This window comes from Pelodiscus sinensis, chromosome 29 (genome assembly GCF_052426305.1).
Source record: "Pelodiscus sinensis isolate ZL-2025 chromosome 29, ASM5242630v1, whole genome shotgun sequence".
NCBI lineage: Eukaryota > Metazoa > Chordata > Testudines > Trionychidae > Pelodiscus > Pelodiscus sinensis.
This window is the reverse complement of record NC_143080.1, coordinates 4,709,129-4,734,968: the sequence shown is the minus strand read 5'-3', so window position 1 is coordinate 4,734,968 and position 25,840 is coordinate 4,709,129. Positions and strand designations below refer to the sequence as shown.

Genomic DNA, 25,840 nt, shown 5'->3' with positions numbered 1-25,840 from the left:
GATTGGTGCCCAGAGCGGGAAAACAGAGCTCCCTAGAGGAGACTCTTAACAGGAAACAGCCGTCTCCTGACGATCACGCCATGCAAGACAGAGCAGACATTTAATAGTAACTTTAATAAACCTTGTAAAACAGGCATCCCTTGCATCTCTGAATGTACGTATGGTTGCTACCGTTGCTCTTTGTGCATACACAGAGACTCTAAATGTAAAGCAAGCAGCAGAGGCAATTTTCGCTGTGAAGCTTGAAATGGAAGCAACCAAAACTGAACCTCTGGTGGTGCAATATCACATTGACAAATTCACTGACAATACAATAAAAGGCCACAATCATGGCGCAAAAATAGCCAGTGAAGCAACTCGGTGTCAGCAAACTCACTTCCCTTTATGGGTAAGCACTGCTGAGAATGTCAGAAAAGTCACTGCTTGGTGGTTCCAAGTTCAGTGACGGACGGTCGCTGGTGGGAACGTGTTGTACAGTCCGGGGTCACACACATCCTCTCTCCACACAGGTAACAGGACTGGAAACTTTCTCCACATTTAGGACAAGGGAAGCGCGGGAGTCCAGGTAAGCCAGGGTTTTAAAACGTGCTACAGAAATCTCTCTTTCATTCCCATTTCCAACAGGAGTTCTTTCAGCCCTGGGAGCTGCATCCCTCCCTGTCAATGCATCTCCGGCCTGACTCTTTCCCACACTCCCCCCTGCTATGCTAGTCCTGGGCTCTCTGTCCAGCTCTCTGCTGGGGCTCCTCAATCCAGACCCAATTCTTCCTGGCTAGTCCAGTCCTGGAGTCCATCTGGGCATCCCTACCAATGCATCTCATTGAAGCCAGGGGTGCTGACAGCTGCCTGGGGCATATCCCTGCCCTCTCCCTTGCCAGCCCTCAGAGCTGCCTGGAACATGTGGTGCTCTGTTGGTGATTTAAAGGGCCCAGGGCTCCAGTAGCAGCAGCTGGGAACTCTGGGCCCCTTTAAATCACTGGGCACCAGGGCATTTATCTCCTTTGCCCCCCTCCCCTTTTCCTTCCCCCCATCAGCAGGCCTGGCCTGCAGCTGCTTGATATTCCACTCTGGGCCCTGGTTATTCCATCCTATTCCAGTCCTGGGCTTCTCCTGAGCAGGCACGTTTTGCAGGAGGAGGACAAAAAGGAAAATCTGCTACGGACTCAGAAAAGACCAGGGTGTGCATGACTTGTCTGGCTAATCCAGCCTAAACCCCAATTTTTATAGGAAAAGACTGAGGTCTCGCTCTTCACACAGCAGGGAGAACAACTCTCTTTGTATTTGGTGTGCGTTTTTTTTTTTTTTTTTTTAAGGCTGCAGTTCCTGGAGTTAAGCAATTGAATGAAAACCCTCCGTATTTACATTAAAAACATTTCTGGGGTTGTTCTTTAAAGCTTAAAAATGTAGCCTGAGTGCTCTGTAGAGTCTCGGGGGGAAGGAGGGAACACAAAGAAAAAAGAACCCAACATGCATTATCATTTAAAATGATTTTTTAAGACCATCTCATTATTTTGGGGGCTTGACTCGTGAATCCTGAATAGCTGGGTGAAGCGAGACTGAAAAACGTGATTAAATCTGAGCTCTGAACAAGAACAGCAGAGAGCCAGGTGAACTTCACGGGAATCAGAACAAAAAAATCAAAGGCTGGGAGGCCACGACCGAACATCAGGGAGCCCCCGAGAGAAGACAGAAACCTCCAGGTGTGTTGGGGACTATTGTAGATGCTATTGGACAAGGCGAAAAGAGAAACGTAGAGCTTGAGGTTAAAACTACACACGAGGAACAAGAGCCTGTCCTTATTTCATTGGAATTGCTGCCAATCCCCAAGAGGGAGGAGAGGAGAAGTCAGATGGGAAGTGACTCCTGGTTCAAAATCAGCATTTCATGCTTCTGTTCAGGCTGCTGAATGTCTAACGGGAAGGCTGCAGGAACTGCCTGTGTTGTGGAAGATGTCTCAGATTGTCTTCTTGTGGTTTGCTTAGGGTGACCAGCTGTCCCGATTTAAAAGGGAAGTCCCATGGTTAACCCCTCTTGCAGGCGTCCTGACTTTTTTTTTTTTTAAATGGGTAAATTGTCCTGTATTTCCTCTCTCTCCCCGCCCCATCAGTCCTGCTGGGCAGGTCCTTGCTCGCCACCCCCTGGCGCTGGTGAGTGGTGGGTGAGTCCCAGGGGCTGACAGACAAGGCGAGTATGCAAGGCTGGTGGTGATACCTTTGCTGCCCACCTATTGGCCCTTTACCGCCTTCCTCTCTCTCTGTCCTCTCCCTAATGTGCCCGTCCACCCCTCTCCAGCCCCACGGCTCCTCCATATTCCCCCTGGTGGGTGAGTCTCGCTGTGCAGAGACCTAGCCCTGTTGTGAAGACAAGCCCTTACGATATGTACGTTCGACGCCTAGCACAATGGAGTCTTGAGCACAGCTGGTGCCTTTAGGGCCTGCCATAATACAAGCCAGTGACGGGCAACCTGCGGCCCGTGGATCCCCTGTCTGTCCCCCTCCCTCATGCGCCTCTCGTGCAATGGGGCACTGCAGCCCTGCACTTTCTCCCTCTCGCTCCAGAGCTGGAACCCCGCGACTCAGCTGTTCGTAGCTATGCAAGCTCAGGGAGGGAGGGGGAGGAGAAGGAAGTGCGGGGCTCCAGTGCTTGAGAGGCGCGTGGAGGAGGGGCAGATAGGGGGATGCATGGCCTGCCGGTGGAACCCCAGTGGGCCACGGGCTGCCGGTGGAACCCCAGTGGGCCACGGGCTGCCGGTGGAACCCCAGTGGGCCACGGGCTGCCGGTGGCCCCTCTACTGGCAATCAAGCAGCTCACTCACTAGTCTTGGTCGCCCTTCGCTGATTCAGACAATAGCTAATATCTGCCTCCTTTGAAAAGTGCTTTGCCATCTACCACTGAGGAGAGATGAGCAGGATTTATTATTGTTCACTTCCTGTATTCTAATCTTTTGCCTCCCACAGACCCACCAGCTACGTCCTCATCTCTAGCCAGATTTGGCGCCGCGGGGCTGGACATGTTTCAACAGGTGGCCAAGAAGCTCACACAAGAGCTGGATTCTGACAGGAGGCTCATTCCTGTATCCAGCTTGGCTGGTGCCAGTCGTTACAGGCCCTTGTGCCTGGTCACGAGGGAACAGTCCCGGTGGCGGTCGTTTCAGTCCATAAAATATCTTGTCACCCCCTACACCCTGGAGGACGTGCTCAAAGAAGGAACAAGCATGGACGCAGGTATGACGTGAATTCAGTCTAAAAGGGCTGCCGAGTCATCTCCAGTTCTTTTGGGAAAGGGTCGATTAAGAATCACGCCCCTTCCCCCCCCCCCCAGCATTTTCCATTTAAGGATCCCATATGCTTTACGAACAGTAGTTCATTAAAACCCTCACCTCCCTCCGGGGAGACACACGAGGGAAATATCTTTATATGGTTTACTCTGATGGATAAATTAAGCCACAAGGAAACACGCACACGCTAGCGTTGTTTCGGTGTCAGGCTAAAGCCACCCTTTTTACTCATGCTTTTATTAATATTTGAGTCTGTATGTGTGTGTTCCTCCTCTCTATGTTTTTAGCTGGTTATGTCCCTCTGAGGTCTCATATTTAAAATTCTCATATTTTAAATTTTTATATATATTTGTATTGTGTTTGTTTGTTTGCTCTTGTAAGCCACCTTGAATATTTTAAAAAGAAAGGCGGGGTAAAAATATTTAAATAAAATAAAACAAGCACAACATCTCACAGTATGTCAGTTTCAGAGCCAGGATTAGCCCTAAGGAGATCCTACTTTTCCAGGCTTACTGACTCACCACTAAATCTCACAGGAGACTCCGGGCCTGTCTACACCACAGCATTATTTCAAAATACCTCACGTTATTTCGAAATAACAAGGGGAGCATGCACACAGCAGGCCCGTTGTTTTGCAATTATTTAGAAATAACCGGCTTCTTCTTCCGGAATAATAAACCCTTGTTTCATGAGGAATAACGCCTGTTTCTAAACAGATATTTTGAAATAGCTGTACTGTGGACGCGCCATGGTGGCTATTTCGAAATAACTCCTCCTTAGGGCCATTCAAATAATTACTCCCCAGTGCTTCCTGGGGCTTTAAATCGAGGTAGGGCCTCCACGTTAAGGGATCCTGCCTCGGACTAATTTCGAGGCTTCCCTGTAGTGTGGATGTGTTATTTCGAAACAGTTATTTTGGGAGTTATTATTCTGAAATAACTTATTTTGAAATATCCTTGTAGCGTAGACATAACCTCAGAAATCCCAACCTGGATTTTGGTGCAGTGTATGCGGGGGACGCGCCAACTTTTTTGGGAAGAGACTAGTTTCCATTTGCCTAAAACAGCAGAGTTTTTGTTTCAGAGGCAGAGCCTTGTTAGTCTGTTTCAGCAAAAACAAGGAGTCCAGTGGAAGGAAGGAAGGAAGAAAGGAAGAAAGAGTTGTGGCATATACCCTAGATTCTGTTATTTCCACTCCAACCCATCTGATGAAGTGGGTTTTACCCACGAAAGCTCATGATCTAATATATTTGTTAGTCCTAAAGTGCCACAGGATTGTTTGTTCTTCTCACCACTGTTGAAGATGAGCCACAGTCCCATCTCTGTATTCCCCCCTACGCCCCACTTCCTCTCTTTCTTTTTCTCTTCAGCACCTGAGGAAATGAGGTCTGGCTCACGAACGCTTATGCTCTTTACCCTAATAAAATTGTTAGCCTTTAAAGTGCCACTGGACTCCTTAGTGTTTTTGCTGGGTATATTGAGGGTTGGTGGGAAGTCACTGGTATGGATATGAGGTAAACCAAGAGTTTCCGTAATAAACAAAACCTGATTAATTTTTGTTTCCCCAGAGGTGCAATATGAAGATCTATTGCAATACTCTGAGACCCTGGACCAGAAAGCAGAAGCAATGCTCAGCCTTAAGTCAGCGCCCACCGATGTGGACTGTGGTGGCTCAGGGAAGAGCTCATTTTCAGTTTCCACGGTCTCAGTGAGAAGAGCCCAGGTGGTTAAAAAGGGGCAGTGGTGAGTACAGAGTTTTATTTGCTCTCTTCTGAGAGGGGCTTGCGTTTGCAGCCTTGAGATCTGCTTCCCACAACCAGACACTGTTGCAATAACAGGGCTTGCACAATAACCTATAAAAGGCCACAATAACCTATTGTAACAAATGTTGATAGGAAAGGGCTCAAAAGGGAGACAAGGAGATTAGATTATTACAAACAAAACAGCCTATTAGTATAATTCAAGGAGGATGCAAATATTAAACATGGTAAACTAAGGCAGGATATGATAGTGGTCTATAGAATCATGGAGAAAGTGAATAAGGAAAAGTTACTTGTTCTCATAACATTAGAACTAGGAGTCACCAAATGAAATCGATAGGTAGCAGGTTTAAAACAAACAAAAGGAAGGATTTCTTTATGCAACAATGATCAACCTGTGGAACTCCTTGCTAGAGGATGTTGTGAAGACCAGGACTTTAATGAGGTTCAAAACAAGATTAGATAAATTCATGGAGGATATTCATCAATGGCTATTAGGAACGGTGTCCTTAGCCTCTGTTTGTTAGAAGCTGGGAATGGGTGACGGGGAGGGATCACTTGATGATTCCCTGTTCTGTTCATTCCTTCTGGGAGCACCTGGCATCAGCCACTGTCAGAAGGCAGGACACTGGGCTAGAAGGACTTTTGGTCTGACCCAGTGTGGCCATTCTGATGTTCTTAAACAAGGAAAGGGTGAGTCTAGAAAGCAATAAACCCAAATTGGTGTGTCAAAAATTAGGCTTAATTAATGAATGAAATAGTATGTCAAAAATTAGGCTTAATTAGTGAATGAAATAGTGAGGGGAAGGAAAGGCTATTCCACCCATCACCCCTAGTTTGGGGTTCTTAAAAGACTTTGGGGGAAAAATCAAAAGGTGTTTGGCAGCTACAGTCCGGAAGAAAGTTGGACCATAACGGCCTTGCAGTAAGAGCAGATGATGTTTCACTGTTCCTGTGTCCTCTGCAGGAAAATCGACACGTCGCACGACTTCATAAAGGAGTTGGCAGGCTCCCATCAGAGGCAGCTGTTTGTTGTGACCGAGGCTTTTGATATAAAGGAAGCACTGCTCATTGAGACGATGGCAAAGGGCAAAGTCAAAGTCATGGTCCAAGTAGGGGACGTATGTGGAATACAGGTTTGTGCGTTTGTCATTCCAGTCTCTGACGCGGCGGTGGTTGGAGCCATGGTATAGACCAGGGGTGTCTCCAACCTTTTTAAGCATGAGATCACTTTTTGAATTGAAGTGCAATCCAAGATCTACCTCCCACCCAAATAGCCCGGCTCCGCCTCCTTTGTGCCCCTTTTTTGAGGCCCTACCCCTGCTCCCTCCGACCTTCCTCCCTTCCCCATTCTTCCTTCCTGTCACCAGGCTGGGGCAGAGGGTGCTGGCTCTGGTTTTGGAGTAAGGGATTTGGAGTGTCAGAGGGACTCTGAGCTGAGCCTGGGGCAGGCAGTTGGAGTACCAGAGGGGGTTCTAGGTGCAGGTTCTGGGAGGGCATTTGGATACAGGGTAAATAGGGGTAGGGCAGGAGCTTGGGGTACAGGAGGGGATTCATACCTGGGGTAGGATTTTGGGATGTGGGCTCCAGCTGGGCCCTGATTACCGCAGGTGGCTCCTGGGTGGTGGTGCAGTGGGGTTAAGGCAGGCTCACCCCTGTTCTGGCCCTGCCCCACTTCCAAAAGCAGCCAGGAAACACCATCCCAAGTCCTGTTGTGTCCCGTCCCTGCTCTGCGGCAATAGGATACAGAGTGGGAGAGGGGGCACCTTGACATGAGCGCCCCTTTTCTCTCTCCCAGGAAGCAGAAGGCTACTGAGGGGACAGCTCCAAGACAAAGGGCAGGAGATGCACAGTAGTGGGGGGAGGGGCAGCTGAAGTGCCAGTCCTCAATAGCCTCTTGGCCAAACCTGTCAGGATCCCCTTTCAGGGGCTCAAAGATCTACCGGTAGACCCCGATCTCCTGGTTGGTGACCACTGGTATAGACCAGGGTGTTCTTATCAGCTTGCAAAAAGTGTGGGATGGGGATTACCTCGTAAGGCACGGAACGAGCGAAATAAACAAATTAAACCACAGTAAAAATAAATGCATCTATTTTACTTCTACTTCGACGTGCCGGCCAGAGGTGCCCATATCTAGGAACAGCCTCTTGCATTAGTCACGCACCTGCAGTGCAGAGGAAGTAGCTGGCCTCCCCGCACCCTGTCAGATTTATGCACAAGCTAAGTAAGCTGCAGTTTAGGACCTGAGATGAGGAGGGGCCTCTAAGTCCAAAAAACGACTTGTTTTTAGTTGCACCCTCGCTTATGCACCAGTAGAGATGCCAATGTTTTCTATTTGCATTGTCCTTTCTGGTAGAACACTACACATTTTTTGGGTCATGCCATGGAGCCTTCTAACTTTGACATAGTGTAGGGCCTCCCCATGTCTTAATCCGACCCGGCCCACACCCCCAACACGCTCGCACAGAAGCGACACAGCAAAAGAGGAACTTCATGGGTGGGTGTCAGTCACTGTTTCCTCAATTTTTTTCCCCATCCATGTGTGGAATAAATTTTGGTATGTGCACTGAGGCATGTGCACCACCAATAGAAACCCACGCTGCCAGCGGTAGGCGCTCTGCTAATCAGCTGGGTGGCATTTGACTCTCCCCTGGGTGGCCACTCAAGCACTCAGCTTACAGGGAATGCTGGTGTTAGCACAACTTTGCACTCGCCGCCGTTGGTGGCTGTGCTCTGTGTGGACATCATGCTGTGGTTGAATTTCCCATCTGGAGGTCACAGATCTAGTGCTCCGCAGCAGATACAAATGCAGCAAGAGCTTTCAGGGAGCGGGAAAAGACATAATGGCAGGGGAGAGAAAAGCAGGCTTCTCGCTCCAGTCCTCAGTGGACAGGTATGAGACCAACCCCACAACGGGGTCTCCCTGGCCCGCTCGTCGGCAGTCTTCAAAGCCAAGCTCGAGTGGGAACTCCCTTCCTGCCCGGAGACGGTCTTAGTAGCAGCGGTTTGAGGCACACCAGCAGTGGAGGAGCCCAGTCTGAGAGGCTGCTGCTGGTGCCCATCATGTCCAAAGGTTTGGAGCTCTACCCTGGCCACACTTTCACCCACAGGAAGATTTCGAGGACGGGGGAGCGAAGAGATGAGACAGACATGGCATTTTGCTCGGCTGTAATCGGACCCATCCCAGGCTGCTGTTTCTGGCAGCACGTTCCTTTCTCCTGAGCAACCTGAACCTAAGCAACCTTGTCTAATAGCCAGCCTGTCTCTGGGGAACTGCCCCTCTTCTCCTCCCCCATAGATGCTGCCAAGAATCAATGCTTGTCAAGTGCCCCTGGAGGATGTATTGACCTTTAGGATTCTTATCAGAGACATGGGGCTATGTTTGACTCCACAGGGCCGGGGCAAGAGCATTAAAAAGAAGACAATGTGGATTCCTCAGGGTACGGTTCTGGCATATGTGGTCCAGCGCCTGCCTATCCAGATGGAAGGAATTCACCGTAAGTGAGCTAAGCTAAGCATGGACACCAGTAAGTCCTGGGCAGCGGGGGGTATTGGGTGCAACTTTAATGCGGTTTAATTCCTCTAGCTTTCTGCAGCGCAGACGAGGGTGAGTTTTTTCTCTTTCCTCGTGACCATCGTAGATGAAACATGGCAATTGCATCCAACACACCCTCTACTCCTGCGGGTCTCAAACTTTCTGGCCTGCGGCCCACCCTGCTCAATGCAGACCATTCCATGGGCCACCAGCCAACTGCCCATGATGACAAAATGGATGCAGGAGGAGCTGGAGGGGTGCAGGGTCTGGGTGGGAAGTAGGGTGCAGGAGTGGGCTGGGGGTCAAGGTCGGGGAGGGGAGTGCAGAATCTCGGCAGAAGGGGATGTGTGAGGGGGAGGAGGGTGCTTATCTGGCTCCATGCCTCCGAAGCCACACCCCCGCTGCTCTCATTGGCCATGATTCTGGCCAATGGGTGCAGCGGGGAAAGCCTCCAGGTGAGCTGTTTCCTGCACTGCTGTTCTCCCAGCCGGGAGAAATGGGGAGTGGCCGTGCACAGAGCCGCTACCTCCCCTTGAGAGCTGGATCTGGCCCCCAAGGCTCAGGGCTCCAGTAGCGGGAAGCTGGCACTGGGGCTCCAACCATGTGAGAGGGAGCGGGGCTGGAGTGCCAACACAGGCTCCCCAGTGCAGGAGGTGGGGTGGGAGCCCCAAGCCTGCAGACCACTTGCAAGACAATTGTGGCCCACTAGTGGTCCATGGACCACACTTTGAGAACCACTGCACTAGTCTTTTCCATCCACGTGCAGAATAAATTTTTAATGTGCACCGAGGCATGTGTAAATGTGCACCACCAGGAGAAACACAAACCTGGCTGCATGTGCTCTGCTAATCAGCTGGGCAGCACTGGAATTTTTCCTGAGCAGCCGCACAAGCGCACAGCGTAGAGGGAACCCTATCCAGTGTTCCCCCTAAGCTGTGTGCTTCTGCAGCCACACAGGAGAGATTTACATGCTGCCCAGATCAGGGCCGGCCCGAGGCATTCTGGCGCCCTGGGCAGGGGTGTGTGGCGCTGCCTCCGGGTGCCCGGCACATGCGCGGGCCTGGCTGTGGGGAGCGGGCCCGCCCCCGGGGTGCACGGCACATGCACGGCCCGGCTACGGCTGCTGACGCGCAGCCTGGGGCCCGCCCCCGGGGCGCATGGTGGAAGCGCGGCCCAGTCCGGCTCGGTTGTTGCTGTTGGCGCGCACGCCGGGCCGTGTAGGGCCCCATGGCTATGGGGGGAAAGGAGTTGCTGGCCAGCGCCGCAGGAATGCGGATGGGCGGGCCGGCACTGCAGGTGCTGGGCGCACGGCGCCTGATGGTAGCTGTAAGGGATAGTTTGCGCCTTGGGCAGCTGCCCGGCTCGCCCATGCCTCTGTCTGGCCCTGGCCCAGATTATTAGTACAGCGCCCACAGCTAGGTTTTTTTGTTTCTCCTGATGGTGCACATTCACACATGCCTCGGTGCATGTTAAAAATTTATTCTGCACATGGATGGAAAACTCCAAATGAAAGTGCTATAAACTTGCGTAATCCTGACCCATATTATGTAAGTGGGGCCAGGAAACAGAGACCAATCCCTATCCAGCGCTTCTGGGAATCATACTTTTAGCACACATTGGACATTCAACCCTCAACTCTAACAAGAAGATAACGGTAAAATATCCACTGGCTTCAGATGCTACCGTGACTAGGACTCCTGATTTGAATGACACTGTTTTGCTGTGACTGTGGGCAAGTCACTTACTGATCTGTTGACATGCGGATAATAAAATTAGCCAGGATTACGCATATGTTGAGTGACTGGAAAGCACTTCGAGATCCTAACTGAGAAGATCAAAGTAGCATTAATAATAATTGCTGTTTCCTTCCCCAGCTGCCCATAAGATTTTACAAACCAGTGAATCTTCATTCGTTCAGGACGGTAAGCAATTCATTGTATGGTCCTACTCTAGCGACATCTGACGTCTATCCTTCGGCGTGCTTTTCCTTGCTATCATTTCTCTTCCCCGCCTCTCCCTCTCAGCTAGCTGGCTCTCCGCTGCCCATCTCAGGCATGTCTCATCAGAGCTGAAATCCAAATGGGTCAGGAGGGGGATTCTGTTGAGGCAGAAATTCAGGTAGGATGCTTGGCCAGCTGTGACTCGCTCCAAAAGATGTTCCTGGGACAGGAAGAAGGAAATAATTTGGAGTGGAGACCGAGAGGGGATTGTAGAAAGTCAGGGTATGTCTACACTACCCCCCTAGTTCGAACTAGTAGTTCCTGCCGTGGAACGAGGTGTACAGCTAATTTGGATTAGGAAGCCTAATCCAAACTAGCTAGTCCGTGCCGCGTGTAGCCGCGTGGCACGGGGTCCGACCTAGCTGGCATTTAAAAATGGCACCGGCCGGCTTTATGCAAATGAAGCCCGGGAAATTCAAATCCCGGGCTTCATTTGCAACTCCGTATGACTACATTACCCCCCCTAGTTCGAACTAGGGGGGTAGTGTAGATATACCCTCACTCTGGTTGAAAGAATGCTAGCTGGACTCTCATATGACAGCACCAATGGGTGGAAGTAAATAATCAGACCAGTGGGTTTCAAACAACAGGTTGTGCCCCAGCACTGGGGGCTGGAATGTTGGGCACGGGGCTTGTTGCTGCAGGGAGGTCAGGTGAGCAGTGGGGGGCTAAGGCAGCTCCCTGCCTGTCCTGGCACTGCAGAATGTGTTGCACCCCAGAAGTGGCCGGCAGCAGGCCCAGATCCTAGGTGGGAAAGGGGGCAAGGGGAGAGCGCACAGGGCTCCATGCACTGCCCCTGTCCTGAGCACTAGCTCTGCACTCACGTTGGCTGGGAACCTGCTGCGGCTGCTTCTGGGGCGCAGCATGGTCTGTGGGGCCAGGAGAGGCAAGAAGCTGCCTTAGCCCCCTCACTGTCCCACTGACACTCAAAGTCAGCCCCTCCTGCCTCCAACCTGACCCCCCCACAAAGCTCAGGCTCTCACCTCAACCCCTCCCCAGAGCCCATACTTTGAATTATGTGGGGTTGTGGGCGTCCACAATTTTCTTCAGCTGGGTCATGAGAAATAAAAGTTTGACAACCACTGTGTGAGTAGATATGCTGTGGGTGAAGAACCCACGGGATACAGCTGTAGGATAAAGCTGTCTGGCACATATCTGAACTATCAATAGAAGGCAGGTCTAGTCGTTTGTGAAAAGGAAGGGGAATCAGGCCCGCTTGGACTCTGTTCGGGTATGTCTACACTACAAAGTTAATTCGAACTAACAGACGTTAGTTCGAATTAACTTTAATAGGCGCTACACATACAAACCGCTAGTTCGAACTTAATTCGAACTAGCGGAGCGCTTAATTCGAACTAGGTAAACCTCATTCTACGAGGACTAACGCCTAGTTCGAATTAAGGGCTGTGTAGCCACTTAATTCGAACTAGTGGGAGGCTAGCCCTCCCCAGCTTGCCCTGGTGGTCACTCTGGGCACCACCAGGGAAACTTGTCTGCCCCCCTCCCGGCCCTGGAGCCCTTAAAGGGGCACGGTCTGGCTACGGTGCCCGTGCCAGGTGCAAGTCTGCCAGCACCCAGCCAGCAGACCCTGCACCTGGCACGGCTCGAGCCAGCCACCCAATGCCACCCAGCCCTCCGCCTCTTCCCGGGACCAGGCTGGTGGCTCCCAGGAGCCTGCCCGGGGCTGCAAGAGGCGGGCACCCGCCTGGTCTAGTGCGGACATCGTGGACCTCATCGAGGTTTGGGGGGAAGCCTCCAACGTCCACGACCTCTGCACTAGGCACAGGAAAGTAGCCGTCTAGGGCAGGAGAGCTGCCAGCCTGGCCACTCAGGAGCAGGTTTGCATGAAAATCAAGGTGGTCCAGTGAGACCCCTGACCCTGAGCCCTGAGCTTAGAACATAAGAATGGCCATACTGGGTCAGACCAAAGGTCCATCTAGCCCAGTAGCCTGTCTGCCGACAGTGGCCAACACTAGGTACCCTGGAGGGGATGGACCGAAGACAATGACCAAGGCATTTGTCTCGTGCCATCCCTCTCCAGCCTTCCACAAACAGAGGCCAGGGACACCATTTCTACCCCCTGGCTAATACCACTCCATGGACCCAACCTCCATGAATTTATCTAACTTCTCTTTAAACTCTGTTCTAGTTCTAGCCTTCACAGCCTCCTGCAGCAAGGAGTTCCACAGGTTGACTATTTGCTTTGTGAAGAAGAACTTTCTGTTATTAGTTTGAAGTCTGCTACCCATTCATTTCATTTGGTGTCCTCTAGTCCTTCTATTATGGGAAATAACAAAGAACTTTTGTTTATGCACCCTCTCCACACCACTCATGCTTTTATAGACCTCTATCATATCCCCCCTCAGTCTCCTCTTTTCTAAACTGAAAAGTCCCAGTCTCTTTAGCCTCTCTTCATATGGGACCTGTTCCAAACCCCTGATCATTTTAGTTGCGCTCCCCTCTCCCACCTCCTTTTCCCAGTCTCCCCGAGTTTTGTTAAGTAAAGAGTTTCTATTTTTGACCACACGTGTCCTTTATTTTGTACATCAGGAAGGGGGGCTAGGGACGGGTAAGTGGAAGGAGGTGAGGGAGGAATGGGGTACGAGCCCCTGATGAGGAGGACTGGGGTGGCTCTGCATGCTCCTCGGGGTGGAAACTCTCCTGCAGCCCCCTAATTGCCCCCCCGGATGGCAGCCTGCGGCAAGTGCAGCCGGTCTGATGGCCGAGTGCTGTGATGTGCCCAGTGTGGGCACTCAGGGCACTCCAAGCCAGGACTGCTTTGCAAGCGGGGAACTCCTGAGAACTGTCTGTCCGGGGTGGGGGTCGGGTCCCTTTAAGCACAGCCCTCGCCTAGCCTGAGACAGCAGCTCCACGCTCTAAGTCCTCATCTGATGCCCTGCCGGCACTGCTTCCAGCCATTCTTATCCTCGGTTCAGGGTCCACTCAATGTGGACATGCTAGTTCAAATTAGCAAAATGCTAATTCGAACTAGTTTTTAGGTCTAGATGCACTAGTTCGAATTAGCTTAGTTCGAATTAGCTTAGTTCGAACTAGTGCTGTAGCGTAGACATACCCTTCCTGGTTCTGTCATTGAACCGCTTAACCCCTATGGATTGTGGTGAACTCAGGTATAACTAGGGATGAAAGGAACTTAAATTTTTTACAGGTCTTGTTCTATTGCAACCTGGGGCCCTGCTCTTTCAATAGCTCCCTGACAGCTTTTGCGGCAGCTCAGCCAACGCTTGCTGGAGCTGTGCACCAGGGCATGTCCCCTACTTTCACCCCTGTATAACATAACTGGTTCTAGCTCTTCGGGGGTTGTGAAACTCCGTTAATGGTTGCTTGTCAAGTTCTCTGATGGCCTTGAGAAAGGGCCCCAGAGAAGGACGTACTCCTCTGAAGTCTGTTTCAATTTAATGTTAGGACACTGATAAAACTGGTGTTTTTCTCATTTCAGGGTCCCATCAAGTGGCAGCGTCGTTGCTCACCGGTAAGCAGCGTGCGCTTAGTCCCTTTCTCCATATTTTCTGCTCTCAGGGTATGTCTGCACTGCAGGGGTTTTCCGAGATACTCTGCTGCTTCCAGGGAACGCAGTTGCTCTTCCGCTTTTTTTTTTGCGGAAGTGCAAACGTGCTCTTTTGGAAGCCCTGTCTTCCTCTTTCCATGAGGAAGAAGGGATCTTCCAAAAGAGGGGGATTTTCCAAAATTTGGCCCAGTGTAAATTACTTTCACCGCTGTCCTTAAGAGAGCTGGGAATAGAACCCAGAAGGCCTGTCTCCAGAATCTCAGGTACATAGCACTGTGCAGTATTTGACTATTGGCTCCATGCTGAGGGGCACGAGGCCAATGCCCCCCCAGGGGCGCGCAGGCCCCGCCCCGCTACCCGTCCTGTGCCCAAAAACCCCACCTACTGTGCTCCCTATCAATCCCCCCCCCGCCCTGAGTCCAGCAGGGTTGGTCCGTTGAAAGTTGCCCACCCCTGTGTGGTGCCGGCCTGGCGAGGAGAGGTAGCGGGGCTCGGGCTCGCCCTCACTCTGAGCCCCGACCCAGGGCCCTAAGGACTGGGGCTCGGCACCCCAGTTCCGGTTGGTGGGGGGAGAGCTCCACCCTGCAACACACCAACCCTCGGGGCTCAATACCCTGCCCTGGGTCGCTTCCTACCTCCCCTGCCGAGTCGCTGTGTCGGCCTTGTCCGGGGGCCTCCTTAGGGTCAGCTCGTGATGCCTCCGCCAAGCCTCCCAGCGGTTGTCTCCCTCCGGCTCCGCCACTCTCCGCTCCTCGGGGTCCGTGCCTCCGTGCCGGCCAGCCCTCTTGGGCTCTCTGTACCTAGGTCTCCTCCCCCCGTCACTGGCGACGGCGCTCCTTTTAAGCGTCCTGCCACCGCTACATCTTGTGAATCGGAGGTGGGGACCTCCTCGGCTCCTCCCGACGCACCCCGCTGCTTGCTCCGCCCCCTCCGAGGGTGCGCCTGTGCTGCCCTGTGCCACGGCGGTTCGCCGGCTCCGCAGCTTCCCTGCCCCGCTGGGGATGCTCGGACAGTCCCTGCCCACCCACATCCCAGGGCCCACCCCTGCACGTGGCAGAGCAGGGCCAGAGCCGGCGTGGGACCGCCGCTTCCCCCCAACACGCCGGGAACGGCACCGGGCTCGTGTGGGGCGCGGGCGCTGCCCCGTCACACTCAGTTATTTTTATTTCACTGTGTTTTGCTTTTAGTTTTATTCCCCCCCGCCCTCCCAAATAGGTCAATATCACTTCAATGACAATATCATTGCTCGACTCCCCTCTGTTGCCTGAATGTGACCCACATGCCTGCCCTGGCACTGAGACCACTTACAAAGAGAAGAATGAGTCTGCTCTACAGCCTTAGCTGGGAGCCAGCTGGCGTTTAGCTCACACTAAGCTCCAAAAGTCCCCAGTTCGGTTCCGCCTGTCGGCGTTACATTATCGTTAGCCCACGTTCATGTCTGCATGCACCACCCCCCAGTCAGACTCGGTAGCATTGCTTATTGACTCGTGAGATGAAGGGGTTGGCTAGACATGTTGCTTTTTACCACCATCAGCATTTCAAAATGTGAAGGGCACAGTCACCAAAGAATGTGAGCAGCTGAGGTATCTGAGCCAGGATTTCAGGAGCAGACTGCTGGGAACGTTTGAGAGCCTGCTGCAGGATGGTGACCTGATATCGACTGCTAAAACGGCGGTATGTGCTCGTTTTACACGTTCATATTAAGTCAACCCACACATTGAGTGCCTGTGTGAAATGGGTGTGTGCAAAGTGCCACTTAAATAGAGATTAGAGATACATTCATCACTCCAACTCCTTGACCACTACAGAGCTTTGTAGCCCACCACAGACGGAACAGAGCTATGAGCGTGATCAGCAGACCTCAAACTTCTGATGGTTGTTCTCCTCCATAGCCCTGTCTGCACCCCTCTGGTGCCAGGAGCAGGGACGCAGTTTGGGGGGGCCATACACGGGGTAAGGCGGCTGAGGTTAGGGCCGCAGCTGGGGGGTGGATCGGGAGCGGAACCAAGGTAGGAGGAGGGGACAGGAGCAGAGATGCAGCCAAGCTTTGGTGGGGGCCGGCAGCCCAGTCCATGGCCAGGTCTGGCTCTGCTCCCAGCCATAGTGCTGAGGCCAAGGCTGGTGCAAGGTGAGAGCGGGGCCGCACACAGGCTGACGACAGGGCCAGGTGTGAGGTCAGGAGTTGGGGACACAACTAGGGGCGGGGCCTGAGCATGAAGAGGGGCTGGGTGATGCTCCCTCCCCATCCCCGGTGAGCTGGTCCAGTCCCACTGCACCATCTTGGAAGATCCTCTTGCACCCTTCTCGGGGGGGACCCCCCTACATTTTGAGGACCTCTGGGCTAGATCAGTGTTTCTCAACCTTTTTTTATAAAGTACCCCCTTAAAAAAAGTATAAGTACCCACAGAACCTACAGTTTTCAGACACACCAATTTTTTTTCTACCATTGCAACACAATTGTTTAAACAATTTAATCCTAGCCGGCGGGGGCGATGAAATTTTTGGGTATTAAAAAGTGCAAAAATAGTAAAGCACGGTAAAATGTAAAACAAAAATTCAGTTTGCTCCAAATTTCAGTTGTGTAGACGTACCTCCCCAGACTTCTCTCAAGTACCCCTGAGGGTACTGGTACCACTGGTTGAGAAACATTGGGCTAGATCATGCAGCTACGTGGAAAATCCCAAACGGGGGTGAGAAGGCTGGGAGGGAACATCGAAGGGCATATCTACACGACAGTTACTTCAGCTGAGCAGCTGCTAGGATGACACAGCGCTGCCGTAGAACCATAGACACTTCCTGGATGGACAGAAGGAGTTTTTCTGTTCTCATAGTTAGTGAATCCACCTATCAAAGAAGCGGTAACTAGGTCAATGGAAAAATTCTTAGCTGCCCCTACACTGGGGGTTAGGAGCAACATTTTTCACAGCCCTGAGCAACATAGTTAAATTAATCTAACATTTTTTAGTGTAAACCAGGCCACACAACAGTGGTGGGCAACCAAAGGAAGAGTTTATAATACAGAGCCTGGTTTGCATTTGCACTTAGATTGCTTTACATGCCACTCTGGCACTATACGTATGTCTTAAAGGTGGTGTAAATTAAAGGAACATAAAGGAGCATGAATGAAAATGAGAATCAGGGTGAAATATTTTTTTAAACCACGGTATTCACTTTGGTGCTGGGTGGTCCAGGGATTAGAGTGCAACCTTTCACCTTTAGGTCACCGGTTTGCGCCTCACCCAGTTAAGAGGTGTTTCCATTTGCCCGCTGGTCTCAGCTGAGTGCTAAGCAGACACGTATCCCCGTAATGGGCACCGTTTGTCAGTCTCAGAGCAGAAGTCAAGGACGGAAAGGGTCCTGGAGGGATAACTGTCTTCTTCTCCTGGTCAGTTTTGAGGCACATTGGCGGAGACACTGAGGCCGTGTCCAGACTCAGGGGTTTTTTTCGGGAAAAGTAGCCTTTTCCCGAAAAAACTTCCCCTGCATCCAGACTCAAGCCGCGTTCTTTCGAAATTATTTCGAAAGAACGCGGCTTTTCTTTCGATGGCGGTAAACCTCGTTTCACGAGGAAGAACGCCTTCTTTCGAAAGTTCCTCTTTCGAAGGAAGGCGTTCTTCAATGTAAAGAGGCAGTCTTCGAAAGAGAGCATCCAGACTCGCTGGGTGCTCTCTTTCGAAAAAGCGGATTTTTCTTTCGAAAGATCCGCCTGCAGTCTAGACGCGATCTTTCGAAAGAGCATCTTTCGAAAGAAGCCTGCAGTCTAGACATAGCCTGACTGTGGGAAGTTTACACCACCTGTTGCCTGTGATGACTGCCTGAGTGTAAGAAGAGGGCAGTTTCTTTGAAAATGTGACCATCTCAGTCTTGCTGGTGGATTGAATTGGGAGCCTTCAGGGGCACAGAGACACACAGCTTTGACTGACAGCCTTCCTCTTTTTTTTTTCTCTATCTTCTCTTCTTCCTTTCATCACCAGCTGGAGCTTTCCTTGGCAGGAGGTCAACCGAAGCCCTCAATGCTAGACTCGTTGGATGAAACTCTCCAGCCTCAGATAGAAAAGTTGCTTCACAATTTAGGAGTTTTTAATGAGGGTGAGGGAGAAGAAGCCCATTCATTATGGCGACCGGTGCACTTCCTGTGTTCTTCTTTAGAAGGTAAGGAGACTTCCATCAATGCAGAAGCAGCCCCAAAGTTGCTTGAAAAACTTGGGGGAAAGCATGAATGACTGTCCGGACCCATGAAGAATTAGCCTTTCCACACAGAGTTCTGTAGTTTCATGTGTTGGATCTAACTAACCATATACCCACCCGCTCATCTGGGTTTTCAGGCTTGATTTTTTTGTGTGGAATGTAGCATTTCTATTGGCCTTCTGTCCACTCAAAATCAGAACTGTCTCTCCTACAGAGAACTTGAGAGAACCCAACTTGAGATGCCTCTCCTTCTCATTCCTTCAGACAACTGATATTACTGCTGTTCAAATATACTGTCTATATTGAAATAGCACACAAATCTGGCTGAGTTTCTGGGATATGCTCAAAAGCACATGCAGGATATTCAAATCCATCTTGCAATAACTCCATCCTATAGGCTGCCATGGAATCTAACTAGAAGTATCAACTCTACAGGGAGCAGTGACTACCTTTATCCCAGGAAACTAGGCTTTCATAGGTTGGAAGCAGCTGGCTTTCATAAAATCATACAACTGGAAGAGACCTCAAGACTTCCACTGTCCTGAGGCCCCTCTTGCTGGGCAGTGCTTACAGACAGTCGCCAGTGGGGGGTCTTCCACAACCCACTGCCCAAGCATAGCCACCAGCAAGGTACTGACACTACACCACACTCGGCTTAGCCCAATATAGCTCAGGAGACTGGGTATGTGGAATTTACATCACTCACTCCGCCATTCAATCGTAACAAGAACTGAATGGATATTGGACACTGAGCAGGGAGCTGTGCAAAAAGCTTGCACCCTGTCGTCCTTTGCGCTCTCCCTGCTCTAGCAACAAAGGACTCTCTCCCTAGAGCTGTTAATTTGGTGTTTTCCCCCTGCCCAGAACAACCAAGAAAAGAAGATACATTTTAAAAGCATGAATAACATGAATGAATGTTTAGCATGTGCCCAGAACTTCCAACCGGGATACTAGCTCCTCTCTAAAGTATTCCATGCAGAGCTTTTTTTTTTTTTTGCTGACTCTCCCTGAGGTTCTGATTTAATTTTCATAGATCTGGATTTTGGAGTGCTGCCCCTGCTTAGGACCTGCCTGGAGAAGAACATGGTGGCCAAGCAGCTTGAGCTGGTAAGAATCTCCCACATGTCTTATCTTTGAAGATTCACCAGTTAACACTGCAATAATGCTGATTAATACAGCTCAAGAGAGCCGGCAGTGTGACACTTGGCAGGCATGGTACTTGTGAGATTCACCAAGGTGTTATATGAGCTTCTTTTATAGTCAACATAAACTGCAGAACAACCATACCAAGCCATTTAGACTGCTCTTCCTATGTCCTCATAGTTGCCTGGTGTATGGAGCAATATCTAGAAGATTTTTTTTAGCTGCCGATCAAATACCTACAGGGGGTAAATTGTTTTAGTGAGAAAAAGGTCCCATTGTTCATTTTGTGCTGCCAGATTTTCCACGAACTCAGCCCCCTTTGAAAATGGGAACTGAGCACTTGAAAGTCAGGCCCTTCCTCTCCACTTTATCCTTGCAGGAAAATATGGACTAAGATGTGGATTGCGACTATAGAATCATAGAACACTAGAATTGGAAGAGACCTTGAGAGGTCATTGTGTCTAGTCCCCTGCTTTCATAGCAGGACCAAGCATCATCTACCATCCTTGACAGGTGTCTATCCAACCTGCTCTTAAATATCTCCAGGGATGGAGATTCCACAATCTCCCTAGGCAACTTATTCCAGTGTTTAACCACCCTGACAGGTAGAATAGTGATAGAAATGTAGCCGTGTTAATCTGGGGTAGTTGAAGCAAAATGCAGGACAATGTAGCACTTTAAAGACTAACAAGATGGTTTATTAGATGAACTTTCGTGGGCCAGACCCACTTCCTCAGATCAAATAGTGGAAGAAAGTAGTCACAACCATATATACCAAAGGATACAATTAAAAAAATGAACAAATATGAAAAGGACAAATCACATTGCAGAACAGAAGGGGGATGCGGGGGGGTGGGAAGGGGGAGGAAGGAAGGTAAGTGTCTGTGAATTGCTGATATTAAAGGTAGGGAGAGTGGGATGTTTGTGAGTTAATGGTATTACAGGTGATAATTGGGGAAACTGTCTTGGTAATGGGTGAGAAAGTTCAAAGTCTTGTTAAGTCCTTGTTGGCAAGTGTCGAATTTTAACATAAATGACAGTTCAGAGGATTCCCTTTCAAGTGCAGATGTAAAAGGTCTTTGTAGCAGAATGCAGGTGGCTAAGTCATTTAGAGAGTGTCCTTTCTGGTTAAAGTGGCAAGAAACTGTTTTCTCTTTGTGATCTTGTCTGATATCTGTTTTGTGGGCATTAATCCTTTGGCGAAGTGTCTGAGATGTTTGTCCAATGTACATAGCAGACGGACACTTTCGGCACATGATAGCATAGATTATATTTCTGGATGCGCAGGAATATGTGTTCTTGATCTTATAACTCACTTGGTTAGGTCCAATAATGGTATCAGCAGAATGAATATGTGGACAAAGCTGGCAATGGGGTTTGTTGCAAGGGAAGGACATCTTTCCTAATGTCCAACCTAAACCTCCCTTGCTGCAGTTTAACCCCATTGCTTCTTGTCCTGTCCTCAGAGGCCAGGAGAACAATTTTTCTCCCTCCTCCTTGTAACACTTTTAGGTACTTGAAAACCGCTATCATGTCCCCTCTCAGTCTTCTCTTTTCTAAACTAAACAAGCCCAATTCTTCCCTCATAGCTAGGATGGGTCAGGATCCACCAAACCGTTGCCTCCATCCCCACTAAAACACTCCTCTGTACCCCCAACCCCCAATGACAACCAGCAATGTTTACCATGAATGTTAGCCAAGTCACAATTATATGACACCCAGTTGCTTCCATTTTTTCCTTTCCAAACACATACTCTCTCTCGCTCTCACTCTCTTGCTACGTTTATATCATGGCTTGGAAGGCACTATGAACTCAGGCATTTCCTGTTCCCAGATCTTACAACAGTGTCAGATAGCCAGAAGATAGTACAGCTGGTCTCCGTCTTACAAACACACCATCCGCAATTACGAACAGTGCGGCTGTATGTAAAAGCATGTATTTCCAACTTATGAACAAATCGAGTTACGACCAGATGTTTGGAACGTAACTTGCTCGTAATTCAGTGACCAGCTGCTATCATCCGTCTATCTGTCTGACTAATTCAAGGCGCATTACGTCTCCAATAACAGTAACTGGAGCTCAAAGATCTCTTCCCTCAATATTTTCCAGTACAGGTTATAGACTCTTGCTAATTGTAGCCTCTGTCACAGTATTTCAGGTATAAGGAAAAGATTTAATCTACCCACTCTGAGATCTGTCTCCATGTATCTTCTGCTAGGGATGGTTCCTTATATACACCACTATTCTGTTGCAGACATATCTGCAGTAAAAAGTGATGGACTGAGAACATTCTCAATTTATGCTCCTTCACATCTGTAGTGAGCGCCTGCACATCTGTAGTGAGCTTGTTACTTAAGGGAACAAGAGCAAATACCTAGTGTGCGCAAGCGTAGCACACGCAGCGGACTATAAACGTGTTGGCTGTCCTTAGCTTGGTTAGAAAATGTTTATCAGTGCTGCCTGTGATACCATCTTTCACACTAGGACTGCCAGCTAGCTTCTGTTTAGTGTTCCTTGGGGTTAATTTAGTGCTGGCAAAAAGCATCTGATAAACAGCCCTGGAGGCTGAAACTTTTAATTAATTCCCAGAAAGTTCACACCTTAGAAATATCAAAGATCCAAGTAGCTAGATGGACAGGGAGACAGTACAGTGACTCCACAACCTTCCCCACACTCCAGACTCACCATTATTCTGGTCATTGATCCAGAGTTTGGGAAGCTGGACTCAAGCACACAATATGACTGTATGGCTAAATGTAATTGTGTACATCTAGGAACCGAGAAAGGAGGTCAAATATACAGAGTGGGGGATTATATCTTGGGAAGCAGTGACTCTAAAAATGATTTGATGGGTCATGGTGGGGAATCAGCTGCATATGAGCTCCCAGAGTGATGCTATGACAAAAAAGGGCTAAGACAGGGGTGGGCAAATACTGGCCTGCAGGCTGGATCCAGTCTGGAAGGGATAGCAGCTGGCGGGCCCCCGCCACCATATTAAGATGGATGCACAAACAGCAGAATCTTGGGCAGGAATAGAGAGGTTATTTTTTCTCTGTATTTGGTACAGGTGTGAGCTGCTGGAACAGTGTCCAGTTCTGGTGTCCACAATTCAAGGATGTTGATAAATTGGGGAGGGTTCAAAGAAAAGATGCTAGAGATTCAAGAAGCTCAATCAATTTATCTTAATAAAGAGGTTAAAGAATGGCTTGATGACAACCCATACGTGGTATATGGGGAACAAATATTTAATAACATCTTGTCAATCAAGCAGACAGAGGTCTAACATGGTCCAGGAGCTGAAAGTTCAAATTCAGACTTGAAACAAAGGAGTAATTACCCATTAGAACAGCTTACTCAAGGTTATGGCAGATTCTCCCTCCCTCTCAATTTTTAAATCACAATTTGCGGTTTTCTAAAAGATCTGCTCTGGGAACTATTTTGGGGGAAGTTCTATGACGTGTGTTACACAAGAAGTCAAACTAGAATCATCACAGTGTCCCTTCTGGTCTTGGAACTTATAAACAGCGGCGGATATAGGGCAGGGCGAGTGGGGCAGACAACTTTCAGAAAGTGCCAAGTACTCACCCTCAGAAAACCAAGCCCTCTAGGGGTACATCTACAAAGCAGTGTTATTTTGGAATAACTGACGTAATTACGAAATAACAAAGAGAATGTCCACACAGCAAGCCATTTTTTCAAAATAATGGTGAGCTGGAAGACTTCTTACTCCAACTCCTGTAACCCTCATTTCACAAGGAGTAAGGGAAGTTGAAGGAAGAGTGTTCTTCCTTTGACTTCCTGCTGTGTAGACAGCGCCAAAAGTCAAATTCAGCTAGTTCAACTTCAGCTACACAATTGATGTAGCTGAAGTTGTGTAGCTTAATTGAGTTTTGCCCTGCATTGTAGGTGTGCCCTAAGGCTATTTCTACACTACAGGGTTTTTGTGCAAAAACCCGCAGAGCATCCACACCTCAAGCATGTTTTTGCACAAGTACATTTACAGTAAATAAAAAGAACAGGTTTTTTTTTGCAGTGTAGGTATTCCTCTTTCTACGAGGAATAACTCCTTTTTGCACAAGAGTTCTTGTGCAAAAAGGTGTGTATGGACGGGCAACAGAGGTTTTTTGCGCAAAAAGAGCCAATCGAAAAAAGCACAGGTGCGCTGGTGGCTATTCTGTGAATAGCAATCAGCACTTTCTTTTGAGAGAGCGTCCATGCATTCTGGATGCTCCCTTGCGCAAAAGCGCATCGCAAAGAAGTTTTTTGCAGAAGATCTCTTCTGCAAAAAGCTTCTTATGCAAGAAGCCTGCAGTATAGACGTAGCCTGAGGGATTTAAAACCGGGCACTCAAAAATCACTAATCATTTTTGAAAACTGCGGCCCGTTGCTCCCTAAAGGTCACTATAACTGCTTCTGCTCTCTTTTCTCTGCATATTTCATACAATTACAGCCTCCAAACCATAGGCATGTGCAGCACATTTCATTAGGGTGTGCACCCAGGGAATTTTGTTTTTTATTTTGTTTAATGGCGAACATTTATTGAATACTCAATCATAAAGGACATTATTTTTATTCATCAAACAAACTAAAGAAACCAAACCTTAACTAAACTTATTTTTTTTAAATTAACAACTAAATTTTATTTAAAAGAGCATGTCATAGGATTAAATTAAAACACAAAGCCACTTTTTTTGTGACATTAGGGTGTGCCTGGGCACACCTGGCACACGCTCTGCGCGTGCCTATGCTCCAAACCAGCCAAGCAGCTTTAGGTCAGTAAGCTGATGCACCGGCTTATGCACCGACATCACAGGTTTTTCATTTGCCTTTTCTAGTCATTTTTACTGTCTTCCCTTACCCTTTATTTCACACTTCCTTCTCCTCCCCCCCCAAAGATGGATGGCATCATGGAGTGGATTCTTTCCGATGACGAAGAAAGCATCTTCAGCCTGGCCGGCTCTCTGACAGAAGAAGAAAAGAACATGATTGCTGAAATGTTGCATGCCTGTGGACTGATTCCACAGACAGACAAACCCTCTCTCACCTGCCTGTGGAATAAGGCGGCCCAGCCAAACCTGACTGCTCTTTACGCAGCCTTATATGCTTTCTGGACTCTAAGTGAGTGATACTAGTTTAACTGGAAGGATGTAAAAACTAAAACTAAAAAAAAAAAAAAAAAAAAGTGGATCAGTGAACAGTTACCAACCATCATTCTAAAAAAGCATGATATTCATTAGGGTTGCTTGAAATATCTGCCCAGAAGTGGCTGGAAGCTAGGAGTCTCTTTTGGGTACTCAAGAGGAAAAGAAAGTGGCTCCTACGGGCTATATTTGTCATCCATGTCTATGCAGAACTCACCTTTGATTTCAGTGGGGAATGCTGCTTACATATGGATGGCACAAAATAGCTCTGGCTACTGCAGGTCTATCGGACAAAGATCTAGAAATTGGATATAAAGTACACTAGATATAGAAAGGAACCATTTCCCTCATCTCAATGTGACTTTACTGTGTTAGATTGCAAGGACTGTTGTTCCTCCCGATGTGCAGTGAGAAAAGGGACAAAATGCCCCATGTGCTCCCAAATATGGGCAAAGTGCATCCCAAAATCCTGCCTGGAACGCTCCTGCACAAATGTGCAGCAAATGAGATCCCATGGCAAACCATCTGAGCCCCGGCAAGTCTGTCACCATGTGCAGAAAGAGGTGGTGAGGTCAATGTAAATTTGACTGTGGCCACAGGAAAAGAGCGTGGTACCAAACCCAGCAGAAATGAGCCGGTGGAGCAGTATAACTGGTGCACAACTTAAACCAGCTTCAAGCTGGCATGAATTATTCTCACTCCACAGTGTACAATGGAAAACAAGAATCAGAGCTTTAAGGAGACGGGAGGAGCATAAAAAAATGGATGCAATGATTAGATCAGGTGTGTTTATAGGAAAGGGGAAGGGGTATACATTGCAGTTATTATTGTGACTGTTGGATCAACACAGGGTTTTGGTGGTGATGCTTCAGGCAGTCTGAAGAGTATGTGTTCTGTGGCACTCAAGTCATTCAACAATGAATATTTTAGAGACAAATTCAACAAGAGCAATATCCTTTATGTTTACTTCTAGAATTCCTAAGGAATTCGGATAGCATTGTAATAAGTGTGGTATGAAAGACCAGACAGGTAGCTCAGCCCCCTTTATTGAACTTCTCTAGTCTGCCACCTTTCGGACCTGTCAGGTGCCAAACCAGAGAATTTGCCGACCCAACAGGAAGTCAGTTTTGTCTAGCAGCATTACCAGCATGTCCACTGATGACTGGGCTCTTAGAAGACACTGAGGGGTAAATTAGAAATAAATGACAGCACAGAAAACTGAGAGCCAGGACTGGTGGATGTAAAAAAGCTTTACGAGACTGTGGGAAAC

General features: G+C 49.1%; 1 protein-coding gene across 2 annotated transcripts; it reads left to right on the top strand.

The window, feature by feature from the left end:
- Positions 1-406: 406 nt before the first annotated feature.
- LOC102454609 (gasdermin-D) lies at positions 407-24,620 on the top strand. 2 transcript variants are annotated; one of them, XM_075911293.2, is made up of 11 exons: positions 407-565; positions 2,958-3,224; positions 4,845-5,019; positions 6,004-6,172; positions 8,431-8,533; positions 10,446-10,493; positions 14,029-14,061; positions 15,632-15,771; positions 18,072-18,249; positions 19,319-19,392; positions 24,325-24,620. In XM_075911293.2, exons 2-11 carry the CDS (start codon positions 3,011-3,013, stop codon positions 24,553-24,555), a joined length of 1,365 nt encoding a protein of 454 aa, XP_075767408.2. In that variant the 5' UTR covers positions 407-565; positions 2,958-3,010; the 3' UTR covers positions 24,556-24,620. The 2 variants fall into 2 exon arrangements, with proteins under 2 accessions (XP_075767408.2, XP_025037620.3); XM_025181835.3 differs by having other exon boundaries at positions 412-509.
- The last annotated feature ends 1,220 nt before the right edge of the window (positions 24,621-25,840 follow it).

Coding starts and splice junctions, on each gene's coding strand:
- LOC102454609 (XM_075911293.2), top strand. CDS start 3,011: ATGTTTCAACAGGTGGCCAAGAAGCTCACACAAGAGCTGGATTCTGAC. Junction 6,173..8,430: donor GGGACGTATGTGGAATACAG/GTTTGTGCGTTT, acceptor TTGACTCCACAG/GGCCGGGGCAAGAGCATTAA. Junction 19,393..24,324: donor TGGCCAAGCAGCTTGAGCTG/GTAAGAATCTCC, acceptor CCCCCCCCAAAG/ATGGATGGCATCATGGAGTG.